Source organism: Oryza glaberrima, chromosome 4 (genome assembly GCF_000147395.1).
Source record: "Oryza glaberrima chromosome 4, OglaRS2, whole genome shotgun sequence".
Classification (NCBI taxonomy): Eukaryota; Viridiplantae; Streptophyta; class Magnoliopsida; order Poales; family Poaceae; genus Oryza; species Oryza glaberrima.
In genome coordinates, this window is record NC_068329.1 from 28,983,495 (window position 1) to 29,001,376 (window position 17,882).

Here is a 17,882-nt window from a genome sequence, read left to right on the forward strand (position 1 = left end):
CAGCATTGCAGCTACAAACACAGTACGGGCTAGTACAGCTTCAGGACTGGCACTATCTAAACTAATCCTCTTTTCTCCATGTGCATTCAGGGACGTGAATATTCTGACCTCAAAAGAACACTGTGCTAGATCTCTCCAGCCACAGGAGAATCCAACGTACACAATATTCTAGTGCTTCTGAACTTTTTGTAAACTTTGTAGGTAGGGCTTAATCAGTTTTTAATCTCTAGGGTTAGTGCTTATCTCCTAGCTATAGCATGCACGCACGTACGCTCTTGCCCAAGAGACAGGGCGTTTGTGTGCCGGTTTGGAGGATAGTCGCGTTAACCATAAGATCGGGTGGTAAGTACATCGCATGTTGGCTGTATCGCCGGCATTGACTCGGTTGGAACTCGGAATATATTTCCTTTGCACTAGGAACGAATTCGTTCAAACTTTGGTACATTTGGTCGCAATTTTCTGTTAGTACCTTAGTACGATACCGTACAAAGGAAAATTATTGTTGCAGACTTGCAGGATATGGAGGAATTCATGCCTTCCCTTGTCGTCATGTATGGATGGTCACCCTGCATAATTACACCCTCTCTCGCTAATCAACCGCAATGATCATGTGTTCAACCGCAATGATCAGGAATGGCTATTACGTAAGTATCATCATGCATATGTCATATTGCTACCTGGCAACCTTTCAGAATATATAGTCAAAAGAAAACTGATCTATACTGTACTTCAGATTGATTTTTTTAAAAAAAGTTAATTAAACAGTTCGACTAGTTTATCTGGTTGTTACTCTGTACTTAGTGCCAATTAACATATGGCAATATAATTGCTAATTCATGAGGCTGGTTGATTGAAGTCAACCTAAGTTCAGATGTTCAGGTCAATCTAGAACAGAACTACCCCGGACTTCTTTTTTACTTCGTCAGCAGATAGTGACAGAAGTTGAGACAGATAAATTGAGTATTTCAGTAGAGTATGTAGCACTTGACGCCTTCTGAATATCTGATTTTTAACAGACAGTGGTAATAAGCTAATTAACCAAACTTGCAAGCAGTTGGGACCATGCTAATGCTGCCACTGCTGGTAAGACTGAGCAGCTACAGGGGAATTTGGAGAAAGTAACAAGGACAAATCCTGGTATTATAACTGAATTCAGATCAGGACACACAAGGTAAAAATAAACAAGTACTACCAAGTTTTGAGGGAACATCCTTCCTTAAAAAGTGACAGCCAACCGAAAATCAAGACACATAGCTTGAATAAAGAATTACAACTAAGCTAAGCTGGCATTATGCCTAATTGTTTTCTAAGCTCTGTCCTAATTGGCACTTTGGTATATGACTGTGCAGTGGGCCATAGGATTAGGAGAGACCACTGCTTCTGTATAAATACAAGCCCCCTCAGTCCATTTCGTCTTAGGCCTAGCTGCTTCCAATCCTTTCATTCTCTTCTGAGTTCAGTACCCTCGTGGCCTTGTTCTGCTCACTTCTCATTGCATATAGTACACCATTTCATCTCCTGTCAGGACAAAGCTTTGTCTGAATATGCACACACGGACGAGGACTTCGTTGCTGGCTTTGGCCTCTCTTCTCCTCCTCCTCTTGGCTACAAGAGCACATGGTATGTATGCCATTCATGGCCAGCCACCCATCAATCTTCTCCGTTTGTTTGGTTCACCGATCAGTGGTGTATTAATTTCACTTGGAGTGATCATTGAAAAGCTTCTTTGTGCTCCTGAAAATGCAGGGATCAGGCTGGACAGGCAGTTACATGAAGCAATCAACAACAAGGTGAGTACTAATATATGAGCAATTCCAAGCTGTTCTTCCTGTCAGAAACAAAATGCTCAAAGATTGCTCATTTCTTTGCATCTTTGTTCCAGCAGGAGATCATGCGTGACTCAAAGGCCGAGCAATCACTAAATACAGCTCGTTTGATGAACAAGCACTGCACATCCGATGGGCATTGCAACTCAGGTACAATGGAGCAGACGATTCCCAGTTCTTCTGTTGTTGCGAAGGATAGCGAAGTGGTCAGTGCGATTGCTCGGTCTGTACCAAAGTTCCATGAAGATTACTACGGGCCAAGTGGCCATGAACCTAATCACCATTAAGCACAGCTAGCTAGCTACATATCGCCTTAATTAGTTTTGCCCTTTTCTATTTTAGCAGCAGCAGCTTACTTTCTTAGTAGTGATCCGTAGTAGTTCTTCTCTCCTAGATCGATGCTGCGTTTTGGCTGGAAAATGTAAAGGGAGAAGTATTATGTAGTTCTTCACCAACTAGCTATGATCATTAGTACCGTGTGCTACTTGAGTCTAGTTCATTCATCTCACTGCTCTCTTCCGGATAATCTCTGCTAATTGCATGCATCGGTTTCCGTGCGTGGCCCACAGTTCGATCGATCGATTCCGGGCAGTAACGATACTACTAGTCAGTGATGTCAGAACAGTATGAGATCCCACAGTAGAAACTCAGCACCACAGTCGCCGAACCGGCATGAATGAACATTTGGGATCTTGTAAAACGGCTGTAAACTGTAAAATTGCTAGTGACGCTAGCTGCAGCTTTTCGCATCTTTCACCTTCCTCTGGCAGCTTTAACCCGACTGTTCTTTTACGACGTTTGATGCAGGAAAGGTACAAAGGCCAGTGGTGCAGGCTGAGGCAGGCGCAGCAGCGAAGCAGCAGCAGCAGAATCAGGTCAGTCCACTAGTACACTGCACTCCCTGCAGGCTTTCGGAGATTCAGCTGAGCAATCTTGTCTTGTCACGCATGAAAATGGAACGGATTAACTTACCTCCGGCGATGTGAATATCTTTGCAGAGCCTAGAGAGATCAGGTGATGCCAATCAGCAGGAGCAGGAGACGGCGCCGCGACAGCAAGAGAAGACGTCGTCGACGGCTACGGCGACGATGACGACGTACCCTGACATCCTCGACATCGCCGGAATGGACTATTCGCCGGCGACGAGAAAGCCGCCGATCCACAACTGAGTGGCACGCACGCACGCACGCACGCAGTACTAGCTAGCAAGCTGGTACTTTCACTGGCTTAGTGCTTGCTGTATTAGCTTAGTTTAGCAGTTTAGCTACTAGCTAGCTAGCTATAGCTTAGCCATAGCTAGCTGCTAGTATTAGCTAAGTATAATTAGCTTAGCTAGCAGCGCGAGTCCTGATCATCGAATAGAATAGTAGTGCGTACAGCCAGTGACCGATACTGGGACAGCATTGCAGGAAATGCTGCACCTTTTGTGAAGAAGATGATACTACAAAGCTTGGCGTCTCTCTCGTGTATCCCGCGGATGTAACATGCGCGCCTGTGTAACACCGCCATTTTGACCGCTAGCTAGCTAACTAATTACTCCGTAGCTCGTTTGAGATCTCTCCCATTCGTCAATTCGTTTTTCTGTTCTTGATGACATTCTCCAAAAGTCTTTTTTTTTAGAACACTCCAAAAGTCCAATGATACTATATTCACTCAGTGAGATGGAGTAGACCGGTTAATTAAGTTGCACACCAATTCTACTTGTGACGCGAGTGATCATGATTGGTAATATATTCCAGCATGCTAATCATACTATCTCCATCCAAAAATATGTACGATGCTGTTAATTTTCATTTAACGTTTGATTATTTGTCTTATTTAAAATTTTAGTATAAATATGTAAAAGTACAAGTTAAGATTATAGTTTCTTTATGATAAAATAAGTCACAACAGATCGAATGAATAAATATTTATAATTTTTAATAAGACAAATAGTCAAACCTCACATAAAAACTAACAACGACTGAAATGATGTGACACTACATATAACGAATCTAAACATATGTAGTGCTACATCCTAATTTATATCCATCCGTCTAAAAAAAAGGTCCTATACTAGCTGTGAACCTAGATATATATGTGTTCAGATTTGTAGCTAGAGTTTGTTTTTTTGGACAGAGTGATAATTTGGAACGAATGAGGTAGTAGATACTACTATTAATTAAGAGATGGATGGGTTGGTGAGAGAAAATTTGTCACATGCATGCCGGGTGTGTTAGCCAAGGTTTGCGGCAGGACGCGCGTAATGGGCGCGGCCCGTACGTGTTGGCTCGTGTCGCCGGCTGGAGCGGACGGATCATGGATGCGCATGCATATGGCCGGCTACATGCATGGACGACCCTGGCACACGTTGCTGTCGCGCGCGCGGCGGCGAGACATCGCTGTCCGGCGAGAGGCGCGAGATATCTGCGTGCGCCGACCGATCCATGCATATCTCTTCTCGTCGCGCGGCGGCCACTCCGCGGCGAGATGGCGATGTCAAGTGGGCTACGGCGTGCCGGCGCCGGAGGCTGCAGCGCTCGCGTGGTAGACCAGCGCCGTGCGACGCGAGAGGCGGCCGGCCGGCAAGACAGCGAAGCGCCATCCGTCCCGTAGCCGTCGACGCCGACTCGCGCGCCGCCCGGTTGGACGTCCGGTCTTCACAAACCGTTTCTTGACTCTTCAAAGCCAATAACCCCACCGTTGCAAAATATAAAATGCACTATTCCCTTCGTTCTAAAATATAAGAGAGTATTTTGTTTCTTTAATAAAGTATCTAATCTTATTAATTAAAACACCATTTATGTGATACAAGAGCATGTTGATAAATAGGTATTTAAGGATATGAATATACAAATTTAATTTTATGTCACATACTTTCACTATTTAATTCTTATTCTATATCCGGTTTTAAATAGATGGTGTAGTTTACTTTTAAACATATGTTTGATTGTTTGTCTTATTAAAAAAATATTATTATGTATATTTGGTGACTTGCTTCTCATTAAATGTACTTTAAGCATGACTTATTATTTTTAATTTTCATATTTGTACAAATAATTCAATAAAACAAATCGTTATTTAAAAGTCAACGATTTCATCTATTAAAAGCCGGAGCCAGAGGGAATACACAAGTTAAAAGAAATTTGTAGCACAATATTATAAAATTTCTTTTTGTTATATATGATAAACTTGACCGAAGAGCAATAAAGTGCCTGGTTAACCGTTAACTAATTTGCTTTGTGCTCAAGGATGTAAGGTGTGCTGCGTGCACACAATTACGACGTTGGCAACTTGTCAATTGTCATGCTACCAGCTTATGAACCTGTCAGCCGGTTGTTGTCAAGCGTTGGAACTTGGAAGTGCAGTGAAAAAAAAAGAGAGAGTGAGAGAGTAGAGTAGCGCCAGTATACAATGGGCCTGAAGTAAACGGCACAGAGCATGTATGCTTGCCAGTATGCCACTGTAAGTTTCTGATGTTTTCTTACTCGATCGATCGCGTTACAGAATTGCAGTGTCGCAGACTCGCAGCACAGGGATTAACTAGGCCTTCACTTCTCTTCTGTCGCAGCATGGTCTCATGCGTTGGAATGTGTACTGTTCTAGTTGCAGCAGCAGATAGTGTAGAGACGAAGCACCATGCACATTTGTGGCAGCAACCTATATATATTTTCAGTTTCTGACGCGGCCTTTTTGTTTACTGTTTTCTCTGTGCTTGAGTTATTCTTGTAGGCTGTATGCTGACAACCAGCTGACAATTTTGATGATTGCCTTGCCTTGCCTGCCTGCGTGTCATCAGTCGTCACTCTGAAGCCTGATCGATTGGAGACGAAAATTAGTGAGGAGTCACATGAAACAAGACGGATATGTATGTATTCAGTGCACGCCCATCCTGTCCTCGATTTTTCTACTCGACCAGAAGACTTGATAACCCCTACTGAATGCTCACGACAAACCGAAAAACTCAAACTGTTTCCTGAATATATTTAGCTGGATTTCGGTGGAGGATACACATGTTGACCTGTGCATACCCTCAATCATTTCCTTGTTTTATCTTCTTTCAGAAATTTAGGTCGATCGATCGGAGGAGAATTCTGAAGTCACAAAACGAAGAAATTTACTTCTGAACTCAAGTTCTGAATTGGTGTACACTCCGGCTTGGCCCATTAATCTTTAGGCCCAACTCAAACTCCACCAGGCTTTCATGGGCCGGATGCCATTGGGTAGGCTCATTTAGGCCCACAATGGGCTGATTGGGCCAGATTACACGTGCGACGTATCTGTTTGACCTCCCGTAAGACTGACCGGAAATAGGAAAGCAAAGCTGCATGCAGAAACGCCTGGCGCTGCTGCTATTTATGGACCAGTTTTGGCGGGTGCAAACCGCGGGGCCCACCCTGGAGGTTCGTCTCCTCGCGCATTGCCATCGCCGAGCTCCCGAAAATGGTGCGGTAACGGGAGCAATCGCAGAAGAGGACTGGAGGAGATCGATTCCCCATTGAGGACGTGAAATTGGATTCTGTGGCAGAAGAAAGATCGATCGATCTGGTTTGGTCTGGTCTCCTGTAAAAGAATTCTCCCATGGCGCCGCCGGCCACCTCGCTCATCGGCGGCGGCGTCGGCGGCGTCGCCTATGTCGTTCTGCTCTTGTTCCTCGCCAACGCCTGCGTCTCGGATGCTGGGTTCGAGGTATCCAGCCGTGTTCTGATGTCAGGTGCGTGCAGATAGCGTATCCATCGACCATGGCTTCCTTCTTCAAGCCTGATCAGTCTGTTGCAATTCGTGACTTGCACCATGGTGACATCCAGATGAGCAAGGAAGAAGTGGGTTGCTGGCTACATGGAGGCGATTGATCGTCGAGACACCGTCGCCGGGAGCCGGTGCTGACGCTGCTCATCCAGGAACCAAATCTCTTCCGCTGGCCGCGGCGAGGACTCACCGGAGAGACCCCCTCGCCAACCTCACCATGTACAGCGGCGGCTGGAACATCAGCGACCAGCATTACTGGGCTGTAAGTACACCAATTTAATTATTTCCTACTCCTGTAATTCAGTAATTAATTGCTTCTCCATGTGACCATTAATTCTTTTGATCTTGTGCATTTCTGTTCCTTGTGCAGTCTGTGGCATACACCGCGGTTCCCCTCATCCTCGTCGGCATGCTGTGGTTCATCGTCTTCGGGATCGTCCTGCTCATCATCTCCTGCTGCTGCTGCTTCTGCCGGAAAAAGTACAACACCTACTCGCCGGCGACCTACTTCATCTCGCTGATCCTCCTCATAATATTCACCTTGGCCACAATGTAATTACTCTTAAACCATATTTCAGTTCTTATCTCCAGTTCGCCATTACTTTGATCGATCGTTCTTGCCTTGAACCGAACTGATGAAGAATCTTTCTCCTTTTGTTCTCCGTTTGGTGATTAATTTCAGAGCCGGATGTATCATACTGCATTGTGGGCAGGAGCTATTCCACAGTAGCACGATCAAAACCGTGGACTACATTGTCGGACAAGGCAATCTGACGGTGGACAGTCTGAGGAACTTCTCAGGTAGCTTGGCTGCAGCCAAGAACATCGGGGTGGATCAGGTCTTCCTACCAGTTCAAGTGCAGCAGAAGATCGACGTCATCGAGGATAAGCTGAATTCTTCTGCAAATGAGTTCTCCACGCGCGCGCTCGAAAACTCCAAGAAGATCAAGCATGTGATGGACAAGATGTGCGTATGATGGCTGCGTAATAACCCAATCAGCACTGAACTTTTACCTGGAAAAATCTGAACGTATTCATTGTGATTTCCCTTTTGTTTTGTTCCTTTTAGGCAGTACAATTTGATGGTTATTGCAGCTGTAATGCTTGGCCTTGCGATATTCGGATTCCGTAAGCATTAACCAATCTTTGACTTGATTCTGCTTGTACTGTCAAAGCTTCACTTGCAACTGATCTTGGCTTCTTTTTTTTTTCCCGTGCAGTCTTCTCCATCCTGGGGCTGCGGTTTCTTGTTTCCCTGTAAGAAAAGCTGTTCTAATTTGCAGCTAATTACTGCAACTGAATATGTTCCTGTTGTTTGCTAATCTTTACAAACTCCCATCTCACATGTATGCAGGCTGGTGATCGCTGGCTGGTTCGTTCTCGTCATCACAATCATGATGTCTGCTGCTTTCCTCCTCCTGCACAAGTAAGCCTGAATTTTTCCGATGAAGAAATGCATTCGCAGCGTGTTCAGGCACTGACACTGACAGAACTGGGCTGGCAGCGTGGTCGCCGACACATGCGTGGCCATGGACGACTGGGTGACGCACCCGCAGGCGCACACGGCGCTGGACGACATCCTCCCCTGCGTCGACGTCGCGACGGCGAACGAGTCCATGTACCGGAGCGAGGAGGTGACGGTGCAGCTGGTGGCGCTGGTGAACAACGTCATCGTCAACATCTCGAACAGGGACTTCCCGCCGTCGTTCCGGCCGCTCTACATCAACCAGTCCGGCCCGCTGATGCCCAAGCTCTGCGACCCCTTCAACCCGGACATGAGCCCCCGGAAATGCGCCCCCGGCGAGGTCAACTTCGACACCGCGGCGGCGGAGTGGAAGAAGTTCGAGTGCCAGACCACCGGGCCGCCCGGGTCCGAGGTGTGCGCGACGGAGGGGAGGGTGACGCCGGCGGCGTACGGGCAGATGACGGCGGCGGCGAGCATCAGCCAGGGGCTGTACCAGTACGGCCCGTTCTTGATGGAGCTCCAGGACTGCAGCTTCGTCCGGGAGACGTTCACGGCGATCAGCGACAACAACTGCCCGGGCCTCGAGCTCTACAGCCGGCACGTCTACCTCGGCCTGCTCCTCATCTCCGGCGCCGTCATGATGTCCATCGTCTTCTGGATGGTGCACACGCGGCAGCGGCGGCGGCGCTCGCTCGGGCTCGGCAGGTAGATGTGAAGAGTGATACTGTACATCGCAATATGGCATGCCTGCCATGGCAGCCATGCCCCGCACCTGTTCATCAATCTGATCTGGTGATTTGTACTATATGATGTGAATGATGTCAATATCGAGTATATTTTGGAAGTGAAAAAAAGAAAATGTTTAGCTGCTCTCTTAAGCTAGAGAAAATGCGAGGTTAACCACTAAAAAAATCAAGAACAAAAAACAGATATTCCAAACAAACATTTTGAATTCAGATAAGTTAATTTTGCTCGATTTTGATCAGTGGTAAAAAAAATGTTACTCCTGTACATAAAACAGCCATATTGTCCAGCCAGAATTAAGAAGAAAGGGGGAGTGATGAGTGACTAAAAACAGGTTTGCATCGTGCAAGGGAAAAGGACAAATCATGGTGTGTTCGGGATTTCAGTGTTCAGATGTTTTGCTTCTCCGTGACTCTGTAAGCTTTGTACTCCCTCCGTCTCAAAAAAAGGCAAACCGTGGGTTCCCGTGCTAACGCTTAACTGTCCGTCTTATATAAATTTTTTTTATAATTAGTATTCACATTATTGTTAGATGATAAAATATGATTAATACTTTATGCGTGACTTATCTTTTTAATTTTTTTCATAATTTTTTCAAATATGACGAACGGTTAAACGTTGGACACGGAAATTATAGTTTGTCTTTTTTTTTTGGGACGGAGGGAGTAGGCCAGTCGGATAGGCCATACTTTGGTTGTTTCTTACTACAGATTGGACTATGCTATGCATGCTTGAAAACTGAAATAATTGAGAATTTGAGATCTCATGAACAATTTGAGAATTTGTGACCATCGTGCAGACTTGGAGTAAGCAAATGCAATGCACCTTCTTCAGTAGAGCATGTGTGATCTAGTCATCTACAAACAGTTCACATGTTACCTACTACTACTAGGAGTACTGCATTTGGCGAAACATACGGAGAAAACTTCAATGGTGAGACGACATACGATTTAATCTGCTGATGTAGGGGGTACGTTATCCGTTAGGCTTAGGCATTGATTACCTTCATGGAGACAGTCCTAGTACATGACAAAAGTCACAAGCCTCACCTGTTCCCTTGCCCGTGCTGCCGTCCGATTCGTACTCCAGGAAACGGACGGCCCAGATCACCCGCAGTTCCCAGATTCGCCAGTACAATCCTTCGCTTGCTATAAATTCCGGTGACTTGTCACTCGGCCGGCCGATCATCCGATCGGGCAGAGGCGGAGAAGAGAGTCACGTGAGCGGAGAAGATTCCGGCGGCGGCGAAGTGAAGTGAAGAGGCGATGGGAATGGACTGGTACGCGTGGCTGTCGGCGGCGAGGCTGGACCAGGCGGTGGCGTACGAGTACGCGCTGGTGTTCTCGCGCAACGAGCTGGAGGCCGACGACCTCGCCTACTTCGACCACGAGTTCCTCCACAGCATGGGCGTCTCCGTCGCAAAGCACCGCCTCGAGATCCTCAAGCTGGCGCGCCGGAGCCGCCGCCGCGCGGCGCTGTCGTCGCGCCTCGTCGCCGCCGTCGACCGCGTCGCCAGGTACGTGCGCGCGCTCGTCGTCGTCGTCGTCCAGGGCCGGGAGGACGAGTCGTCCTCGGCGCTCGTGCTCGTGCCGAGCCAGCAGCTGCAGCCCGACGTCGACAAGACGCCGAGGAGGAGCAGGTCCAAGCCCAAGTCGACCAAGGAGGTCGCCGCCGCCGCCGCCGCTCCCACCACACCGAAAGCCATGCGGTCGCCGGTGCTGGCCATCGGCGGCAGGGCCGCCTCGACGGTGCACGCCGTGAAGGACGGCGAGAAAGGCGGTGAGGACATGGTCAGGTGGGACCGCCTGTTCCAGGACCTCAAGCCCAACTGAGCGCGCAACGACGACGATGCCGCGCGTGATCACGGCGCCGGCGGCGGATGCAGCGGTGTGTTACTGTTACGGTTTAATGCTTGTTCGTCTCCATGCTTTGGTAATGGTCGAGCACTGTGCTCTTTCTTCCTCCTGCATGCACAGTTGTGCACTGCTCCGGCGCCATTGCTGCATGTACAGGAAGCACGGTGCATCGTGCCGATGCGACGACGGCAATTCACGCCATTGGGAGCGGTTTGGGTTGCTCCACTTGTCTGTAGACTAGCTCGTGGTGAGGTTATTGCTGTACAATAAATGCACATGGAGTGGTTAATTGCGATTAATCGTGCCAACGAAAATGAACAATGCCTCAGTAATTTCCGTGATATTTGGTTCATACACGTTACATGTCCGTGTCCCCGGCCGTAACAGAAAAAAAGAGGTACTAGTGGCGAATCTCCGATTCACTAAATTTCTGAAGAGCCTCCGGCCATAACACAAAAGGAGATACTTCAATCTCACTAAATTTCTAAAGAGCCTCCTGCCGTAATTTTATTTTGGCTGTGGCTACAGTGTATCTGTGGATGCAACTGTAACTCTCACCAATTTTAGCTGACGTCTTCCAGACTTCAGAGCAGAAATTGATGGTTTTTTTGTCAAATACTACCTCCCTCCCAAAATAAGCGCAGTCGTGGATATCCGTGTCCAACGTTTGACCGTCCGTCTTATTTAAAAAAATTATAAAAAAGTTAAGAAAAATTAGTCGCACATAAAATACTATTCATATTTTATCATCTAATAACAACAAAAATACTATTCATATTTTATCATCTAATAACAACAAAAATACTAATCATAAAAAATCTTTCAAATAAGACGAATGGTCAAACGTTGGAGATGAACAGTGCAAAACTGCACTTATTTTGGAGTGAGTAATTAAGTGGAGGTTGCTCACTAGCCCTCTTGTAGTTGTTAGTACGATCGTATACTAAGTTTTGGTTGCGTCAGTACAGACGTACTGTCATGCTTGATTGGTAATCATAGAGCAGTTAAACATCTTTTTCTTTCGTATATGTGTGGATGTGTATTGAGTATATCCATGTATATTGGATGCTTGTAAAGCGGCAGTATAATCTGATATGCAAGAAATGAGGGCAGGGATGCTTCAAGGTTTTAAAAAAAAAACTCTCCCAACCACCAGAATGAAGGCCGAGTTTAGTTCTAAATTTTTTCTTCAAACTTTCAACTTTTCCATCACATCAAAACTTTTCTACACGCACAAACTTTCAACTTTTCCATCACATTGTTCTAATTTCAACCAAACTTCCAATTTTGGCGTGAACTAATCACACCCGAAGTGGAGTATACAAGAAATGAGTGCATGGCATAAAGAAAGGAACACAGAATCACAGGCATACAGTAAACTGACAACCACCAGAATTCCAAGTCCTGAGATTGTCTCGTAGGAGTAAGTAAAACTCTTATGTTTTCATGCTAGTGTAAACTGTAGTTGTTCAGTTTTTATTGTCGTGTTTCTGCTTCACAGGAAACAGCCTGCTGGTTGGTTGTTGTCGGTAGATGGTGCTATTGTAGACGGAATAACTGCAGATAAACTTCTGTAAATACAATCCAACCAAACAACCGTACGCCAATTCATACCATTTAAGAAAGACAGTACCACAAACATTACAGCGGTGTGATTTGCGGCCGGTAAGGCCACTTTTGGTAGATTTTGTGGATGTACGGGCAGTGAAAACAAAAATGTAAGCAAACAGTATCACTTTGACTTCAGAGGTAACTGGAATGTGCAATTCAAGCCATGAAAGATTGCATTTGTCGTAATTTACCCCCCAAAATTATTATTCTAGTGGATGATGAACTCTAGCCATCGGAAAAATATCCGTTTTGACAGTTTCAACATCAAAAAAGAAATTAGAGCTGTTATAGCTTCCCTTTCCCAAGTAAACTCTTTAGAGTTTAGAGTTGAAAGTACTGGCAGAATTGATTTCTAACATGAAACTCTTACTAAAATACTCATTCACAATAGTAGTTAGTTCATGGCAAACATCTAGAGAAAAAATTGGACAAAATGGTCCCAAAGCTACTTATGCTAAAAAGGTTAAAAAAATATAATAGATCAGAGTTGGAGATATAGGGGAATTTGAAAAGATATTTCTCTACTTACCGTGATTCGTTGTTGAACTGCATTTCCTCTGTCACTTCTGAGCATACCGTACGCAATTGTTCTTCTGTTCTCTGTTTCTTCATGCTCTGTCATATGATGTTCTTCATTTCCCCAACTTTGTCTTCACAATTACATATCTTTTAGCATTACTAAGCATGGGACTTCATTTACACCCTTTGTTAGTTCAGTAACAAAAACGAAGCATGTTCAGAACAGCTATATAGTACTATATATGGTCTAACATTTCCTTCACGATCCAAATTTGAAACTATTAATTAGCCAGCTAGTACTTATCTAGTAGCATCTCCTTTATGGCGTCACAATACTAATTTTATAGCTAACAGTCGGCGACTTTGATTTTTTTTTCTATTTTTGGGTTGGGGGTGTTGGTTATCATGGCAACTTCTAACAGGAAGAATAAAATCAGAAGAACAAAAATGATATTAGATAAATACATACTATCACTGCACTACATTTCTTGCATCCAGCGCTGGTTGCTACAGTATGCATCTAAAGTAATCTGCAGTAACAACTTCCTCAGTATCCTAAAACCATAGTACATTCTTGTTTCATGTAATTCAGGAGCATTAGAGGTTAGTTTTAAAGTGAACTGACAAATGCATGGGAATTATAGCCTGTCTCAGTCTCTTAACATTCACGACTCAAAATTTCATATAAACTCTGCAAGAGTAATATAGTAGGCCAAACGCTTGCATTATCTTCAGTGTTCTTTAGTATTCCTTCCTTTCCCACAAAAAAAAAATGGTAAGGAATCATATTCAGTTTTAAGTTATGCTGAAAGGTATAATGCTTAAACTTCACAGAGATCAAGTATTGTTGTTTGGAAAAGGGTATAAATTTAAGCTTCAAAGTAGGGAGTATGAGACTACCACTACTTTTTTCACTGAAACAGAGTAATGGAGAGGAGGCCCTATCTGAAGATATATTTTTTTTTCAAAACTCTATTGGCAATCTCCAAATCAAAATTTCCATAGCCCACAATAACAATCATCGGCAAAGCAGAACATATGAATATAGTTGTTCAGCAGCTGGATTCAACTAGAAAGGTCAAATAAGAAGACAGAAAAATGCACTACTTTACTGTAGTCAGAAGAAACTAGAAACCTAACTGTATATTATCAGACTTTGTGGACATAAGAAAACTGAAACTCTAAAAGTGTTGAGAACAAAGGAATATATACCTGACATCATTGTTGAGCAGTTAAAAATGAGCACAATGCTACATTACGAGCTCCACTTGAATATGTGTAGAACATGCCTAACTAGTGATTAAAGCAAATGGTGAAATGGTAAGCATAATGAACAAAATGCTCCTGGAGTTCTAACTTTTAGTCTAATTTGTTGTAATTCAGGACATGCCAAACATGCCGTCTTTGCCGTAGAACATTCTCTCAGAAAATATGCAATAGAACATATAACTTGCAAATAAAGACTAGTTATAGATGTAGCTAATAGAAACAGGACAACCATACTATGGTTACATTCGACATGGTATGTGATCCAACATTTATGATTTATTATGTTATAAGTACTAATGAAGTTAGATATTGGCTAGTCAAATGAATTCATTAACCGATAAAACTAGATTTAGACAGAAGCAGCTCCAATGGAGGCTTAGTATTATTAGTTACATAAGCATTCCATGCGATGCTGGGGGACTACAGATTACTATGTACATTGCGAAATACTGTGAAGCACACATAAATTCTTCACTGGTTTCGGCTTACCAGGCTTAAGTGCACGGCGAGAACATCCCTGATCCTCTCTCCTTCCTTGTCCTTCTCTCCTTCGAAGTCCGAAAATAGTTCCGCAGCGGCACCTTCCTGAATTTCCTCAGGATCCGGTTCGCCGCATTTGATGAGAAAATTATGGAGAAGACAGCCAGCAACCACAACATACGGCAGTGCCTCTTGGCACTCACCCTTCCAGCATTCGTCAAGAAGCCGCCACCGTGATCGCACATGCCCAAATGCATTCCTCACCAGCCGCATCCCGTGTGAATGCACATTGTTGAAGATGCTCTCTTTGGACATGCCATTCTTGGCGTCCATGTCATTATACGGCGTCACGAGCCATGGGAGCATTGGGCAGCATGCTGGCCCCAAGAAGTAGCGCGGCACTGAGCCGCCGATGAGCTCGCCGTGAGGAGCGTTCGCGAGCACCAGTGACTGAGAGCTGTACAGCTTCGTCCGTGGGAGGATTTCCGCCGGCGCCATCGCGGTGTCCCACCCGACGGAGACGTCGAGAAAGCGGCCCTCGGCGTCCACCAGGGCCTGCGCGATGACGGCGTCCCCGATCCGCGCGTAGCCGAGCGCGCCGCAGCAGTTGGGCAGGGAGAGCGCGCAGAATCCGGGGACGGCGCGGGCGATGCGGTCGGGCGCGCCGAGGTCGAGCAGGATGGCGAGGCGGTCGGCGATCGTGCGGCAGACCTCGTAGAATGCGCGCGCGGCGACGGCCGGGGAAGGGAGGCCGAACCGGCGCGCCACGGCGCGGGCGGGCGCGGCGTGGGCGAGGCGGAAGAGCGCGGCGCCGAGCTTGTGGTCGGGCGGCAGCGCGAGGGAGGAGGAGGAGGCGGCGGCGGGGTCGGAGAGCGCGAGGGAGTGGAGGAGCTGAAAGAAGGCCGGCCTGGACATGCGGAACGCGTCGCGCCAGGCGGAGTCCGGGAGGGAGTGCGACTCCGAGAGGAGACGGAGGAACCACGAGGATGGGAGCGGCGGCGACGGGGCCGGCGGCGACAGCGACATGGAGGTGAGCGTGAGGGTCTGGAGGTGGAGCGGGAGCATCGCGAGCAGGCGGGACACGCCGCGCGCCGCGGCGAGGACGAGCGGATCGAGCTCGAGCGTCTGCGACGGGTGCAGCAGCAGGTCCCGGTCCGACGCGAACCTGAGGGCGAGCGACACCGACGACGCCAGCAGCGCCAGCAACGACGTCAACTGCGGCGGCGACGGCGGCGACGGCGTCGCCGCAACGACCGCCAACGCGCTCCGTGACCGGCGCTTGCGGCCGGCGGCCACCATCCTCGGGGCGCGCGCTGCGGTTTTCGCGGGTGGCGATGGCGACTGGAGCGAGAGAGAGAGAGAGAGAGAGAGAGAGTGGGAGAAGTGCGCATGCGTGTGGCTGGGTGGGTCAAGATGGGCTCGCCGCTGCGCCTCGGGCTTGATGACGACATGGGCTTTTTCTCTGCGGCGGTGGGTGGTGGGGCCCACTCGTCTTCCTCCTCGGGAGAGGGGAAGCACAGCATTGTTGCAGCTGCACCGCACCTGCCACCCACTTCGTCGTGCAGTGGTCACGTCGGAGTAAATTGCAGTCAGGGCTCGGGTCGGGGTTCCAAGTTCCAGCCGGATTTTTTTTTTTTTTTTGACATGCTTCCAGCCGGATTTTTGGTCCCGAGAAAAGGTTTTTGTTTTGTGGGGAGAGAGAAAACCGGTTGGTTCTTGTCAATACTTGGGTTCCGATTAGGCCGCAAATCTGTGTGGGCGTTGTGGCCCAACCTGAACTGTAGCCTGGACGGCTGAAAAAAATTGGAATGGGCCACTTTAAAAAGGATAGCTAGGCCAGGCCAGGGAAGGTCAGATGGTAAGTCGTAGAGTCTCATTGGTTGCCATATTTCTTAATAAGCTTTTTTTTATTGGAAAAATTAAAACCATGCCATTATAATTTTGCAAAATTTAAGATATGTCATCCTGACCCACATGTCATTGACTCATGTGGGTCCTATATGTCATTGAGATACCGATGACATATCTCAAACTTTGCAAAATTATAATGGCATGATTCCAATTTATCCTTTTTATTAGGAAACAAAATTTAATTTGTAGTTAAAATTTTTATATATTGTTCGTAATGATTTAAAGCCAACACTAAAAATAACTTGCATTGAAAATATCTTAAAATTAAATTAAAAAAAATTAAATTTTAACTTTGCTTTGACTTATTAGGTCACTCGTCTCTCACCGTTGGCCATCGTTGTTGGTTTAACTTGAGCTTCCAAATCTCTCTTTTCCCATCCCTTGCTATGTGGATGAAGCGTCACTTAAGAATATTCTGACTACGGCTGTCCTCGAGGAGGATATCGGCTCCAACATTGCGCATGAAGGACTTCGTTGGTGGCTGAGAACTTTGATGGCAGTGCTCATGTGCATTGCTACTTGTTATAGAAGGAATAGACGAAAAAGAAGAGACGAAATTATAGCGACTAATAGATGGTTGTTGATGGGACCACCACCTCAGTTGCCACGAAGGCAAAAACTATTGTTTGGACTGGTTTGGAGGGGGTTGTAATTGAACGGTTTTGACAAATGAGGGGTGTTGGATGTCTGATTTTATAGCCGACGGATGTATTTTATATGAACATAATAGTTGAAGGGTATAAAATAAACTTGTCCTTATTTTATGGAGTATGTATCTATCCATTTAGATTTGATTGTTTTTTAATATTAAGAAGTTTGTAAGAGTGCGATTTGCAAAATCTATAATAGGAGTACTGAGTGGAAGATGCACAGTTACCATTACAAATTAATAATCCCTTAATTAGCTTTGTTATAAATAAAATAGAAGTCTTACATTGGCCAAGAGTGGAACTGTGGAAGAAACTCTTTTGAGACACCAATGAAGAAAAGCGGATAGAAAAACGCCTACTTTACAAAGTGTTATGAAAATAGATGCACAACGGAAACACGAATTTTACGTGGAAAACCTTTGCGGGAAAAAACCACGGGCGCCGACCGGCAATGATCACTATAGTATATATAATGATTACAAACGTAGGGGAATCGTAATGGGAACGTCACCCCTTCCCGTACGGCTTACAAGAGTATATATAGGGATAAAAGAAAGACACCTAATAGGATTCCTACTAGGAAACTAATCCGAATATATTGTAGACCCAAAATTCGGATCACATATTTAACAATCTCCACCTTGAGACGAATTTCCTCTTGTAGCATAAAAACATCAATCACCAAAAATATCTCATGTAGGTAAAATCACCGCACGGTCAATCACCTTAAGTTCCAAGTCTTGTCCTGGATGAAAGTGCATCGTCATTGCTTTATTTTGATTGATTGATGAAGTTTTCTATTTTCAAAGTCAGGGCCATTCGT

At 45.9% G+C, this 17,882-nt stretch overlaps 4 protein-coding genes across 6 annotated transcripts; 3 read left to right on the plus strand and 1 right to left on the minus strand.

Annotated features, from left to right (window-relative positions):
* The first annotated feature begins 1,429 nt into the window (after positions 1–1,429).
* On the plus strand, positions 1,430–3,383 carry LOC127770058 (uncharacterized). Of its 2 annotated transcripts, none has more exons than XM_052295722.1 (5): positions 1,430–1,620; positions 1,747–1,790; positions 1,883–1,976; positions 2,634–2,701; positions 2,825–3,383. In XM_052295722.1, the coding sequence occupies exons 1-5, from the start codon at positions 1,545–1,547 to the stop codon at positions 2,993–2,995; spliced, it is 453 nt and encodes a 150-aa protein (XP_052151682.1). In that variant the 5' UTR covers positions 1,430–1,544; the 3' UTR covers positions 2,996–3,383. The 2 variants fall into 2 exon arrangements, with proteins under 2 accessions (XP_052151682.1, XP_052151683.1); XM_052295723.1 differs by having other exon boundaries at positions 1,886–1,976.
* A 2,815-nt stretch (positions 3,384–6,198) lies between these two features.
* Positions 6,199–8,934, plus strand: LOC127770122 (uncharacterized). Its single transcript, XM_052295797.1, has 8 exons — positions 6,199–6,519; positions 6,614–6,816; positions 6,925–7,106; positions 7,237–7,521; positions 7,624–7,682; positions 7,775–7,811; positions 7,909–7,980; positions 8,059–8,934. The coding sequence occupies exons 1-8, from the start codon at positions 6,387–6,389 to the stop codon at positions 8,726–8,728; spliced, it is 1,641 nt and encodes a 546-aa protein (XP_052151757.1). The 5' UTR covers positions 6,199–6,386; the 3' UTR covers positions 8,729–8,934.
* Positions 8,935–9,930: 996 nt separating this feature from the next.
* On the plus strand, positions 9,931–10,960 carry LOC127771976 (uncharacterized). Its single transcript, XM_052297938.1, has one exon. The coding sequence runs from the start codon at positions 10,029–10,031 to the stop codon at positions 10,593–10,595; it is 567 nt and encodes a 188-aa protein (XP_052153898.1). The 5' UTR covers positions 9,931–10,028; the 3' UTR covers positions 10,596–10,960.
* An 85-nt stretch (positions 10,961–11,045) lies between these two features.
* LOC127771975 (protein ANTAGONIST OF LIKE HETEROCHROMATIN PROTEIN 1-like) lies at positions 11,046–15,854 on the minus strand. Of its 2 annotated transcripts, XR_008017251.1 has the most exons (3): positions 14,508–15,854; positions 12,760–14,042; positions 11,046–12,176 (listed from the first exon to the last, which is right to left on the minus strand). XR_008017251.1 is itself a non-coding variant. In XM_052297937.1 (2 exons), exons 1-2 carry the CDS (start codon positions 15,795–15,797, stop codon positions 13,968–13,970), a joined length of 1,365 nt encoding a protein of 454 aa, XP_052153897.1. In that variant the 5' UTR covers positions 15,798–15,854; the 3' UTR covers positions 11,046–13,967. The 2 variants fall into 2 exon arrangements, 1 of the variants encoding a protein (XP_052153897.1); XM_052297937.1 differs by having other exon boundaries at positions 11,046–14,042.
* Between the last annotated feature and the right edge of the window lie 2,028 nt (positions 15,855–17,882).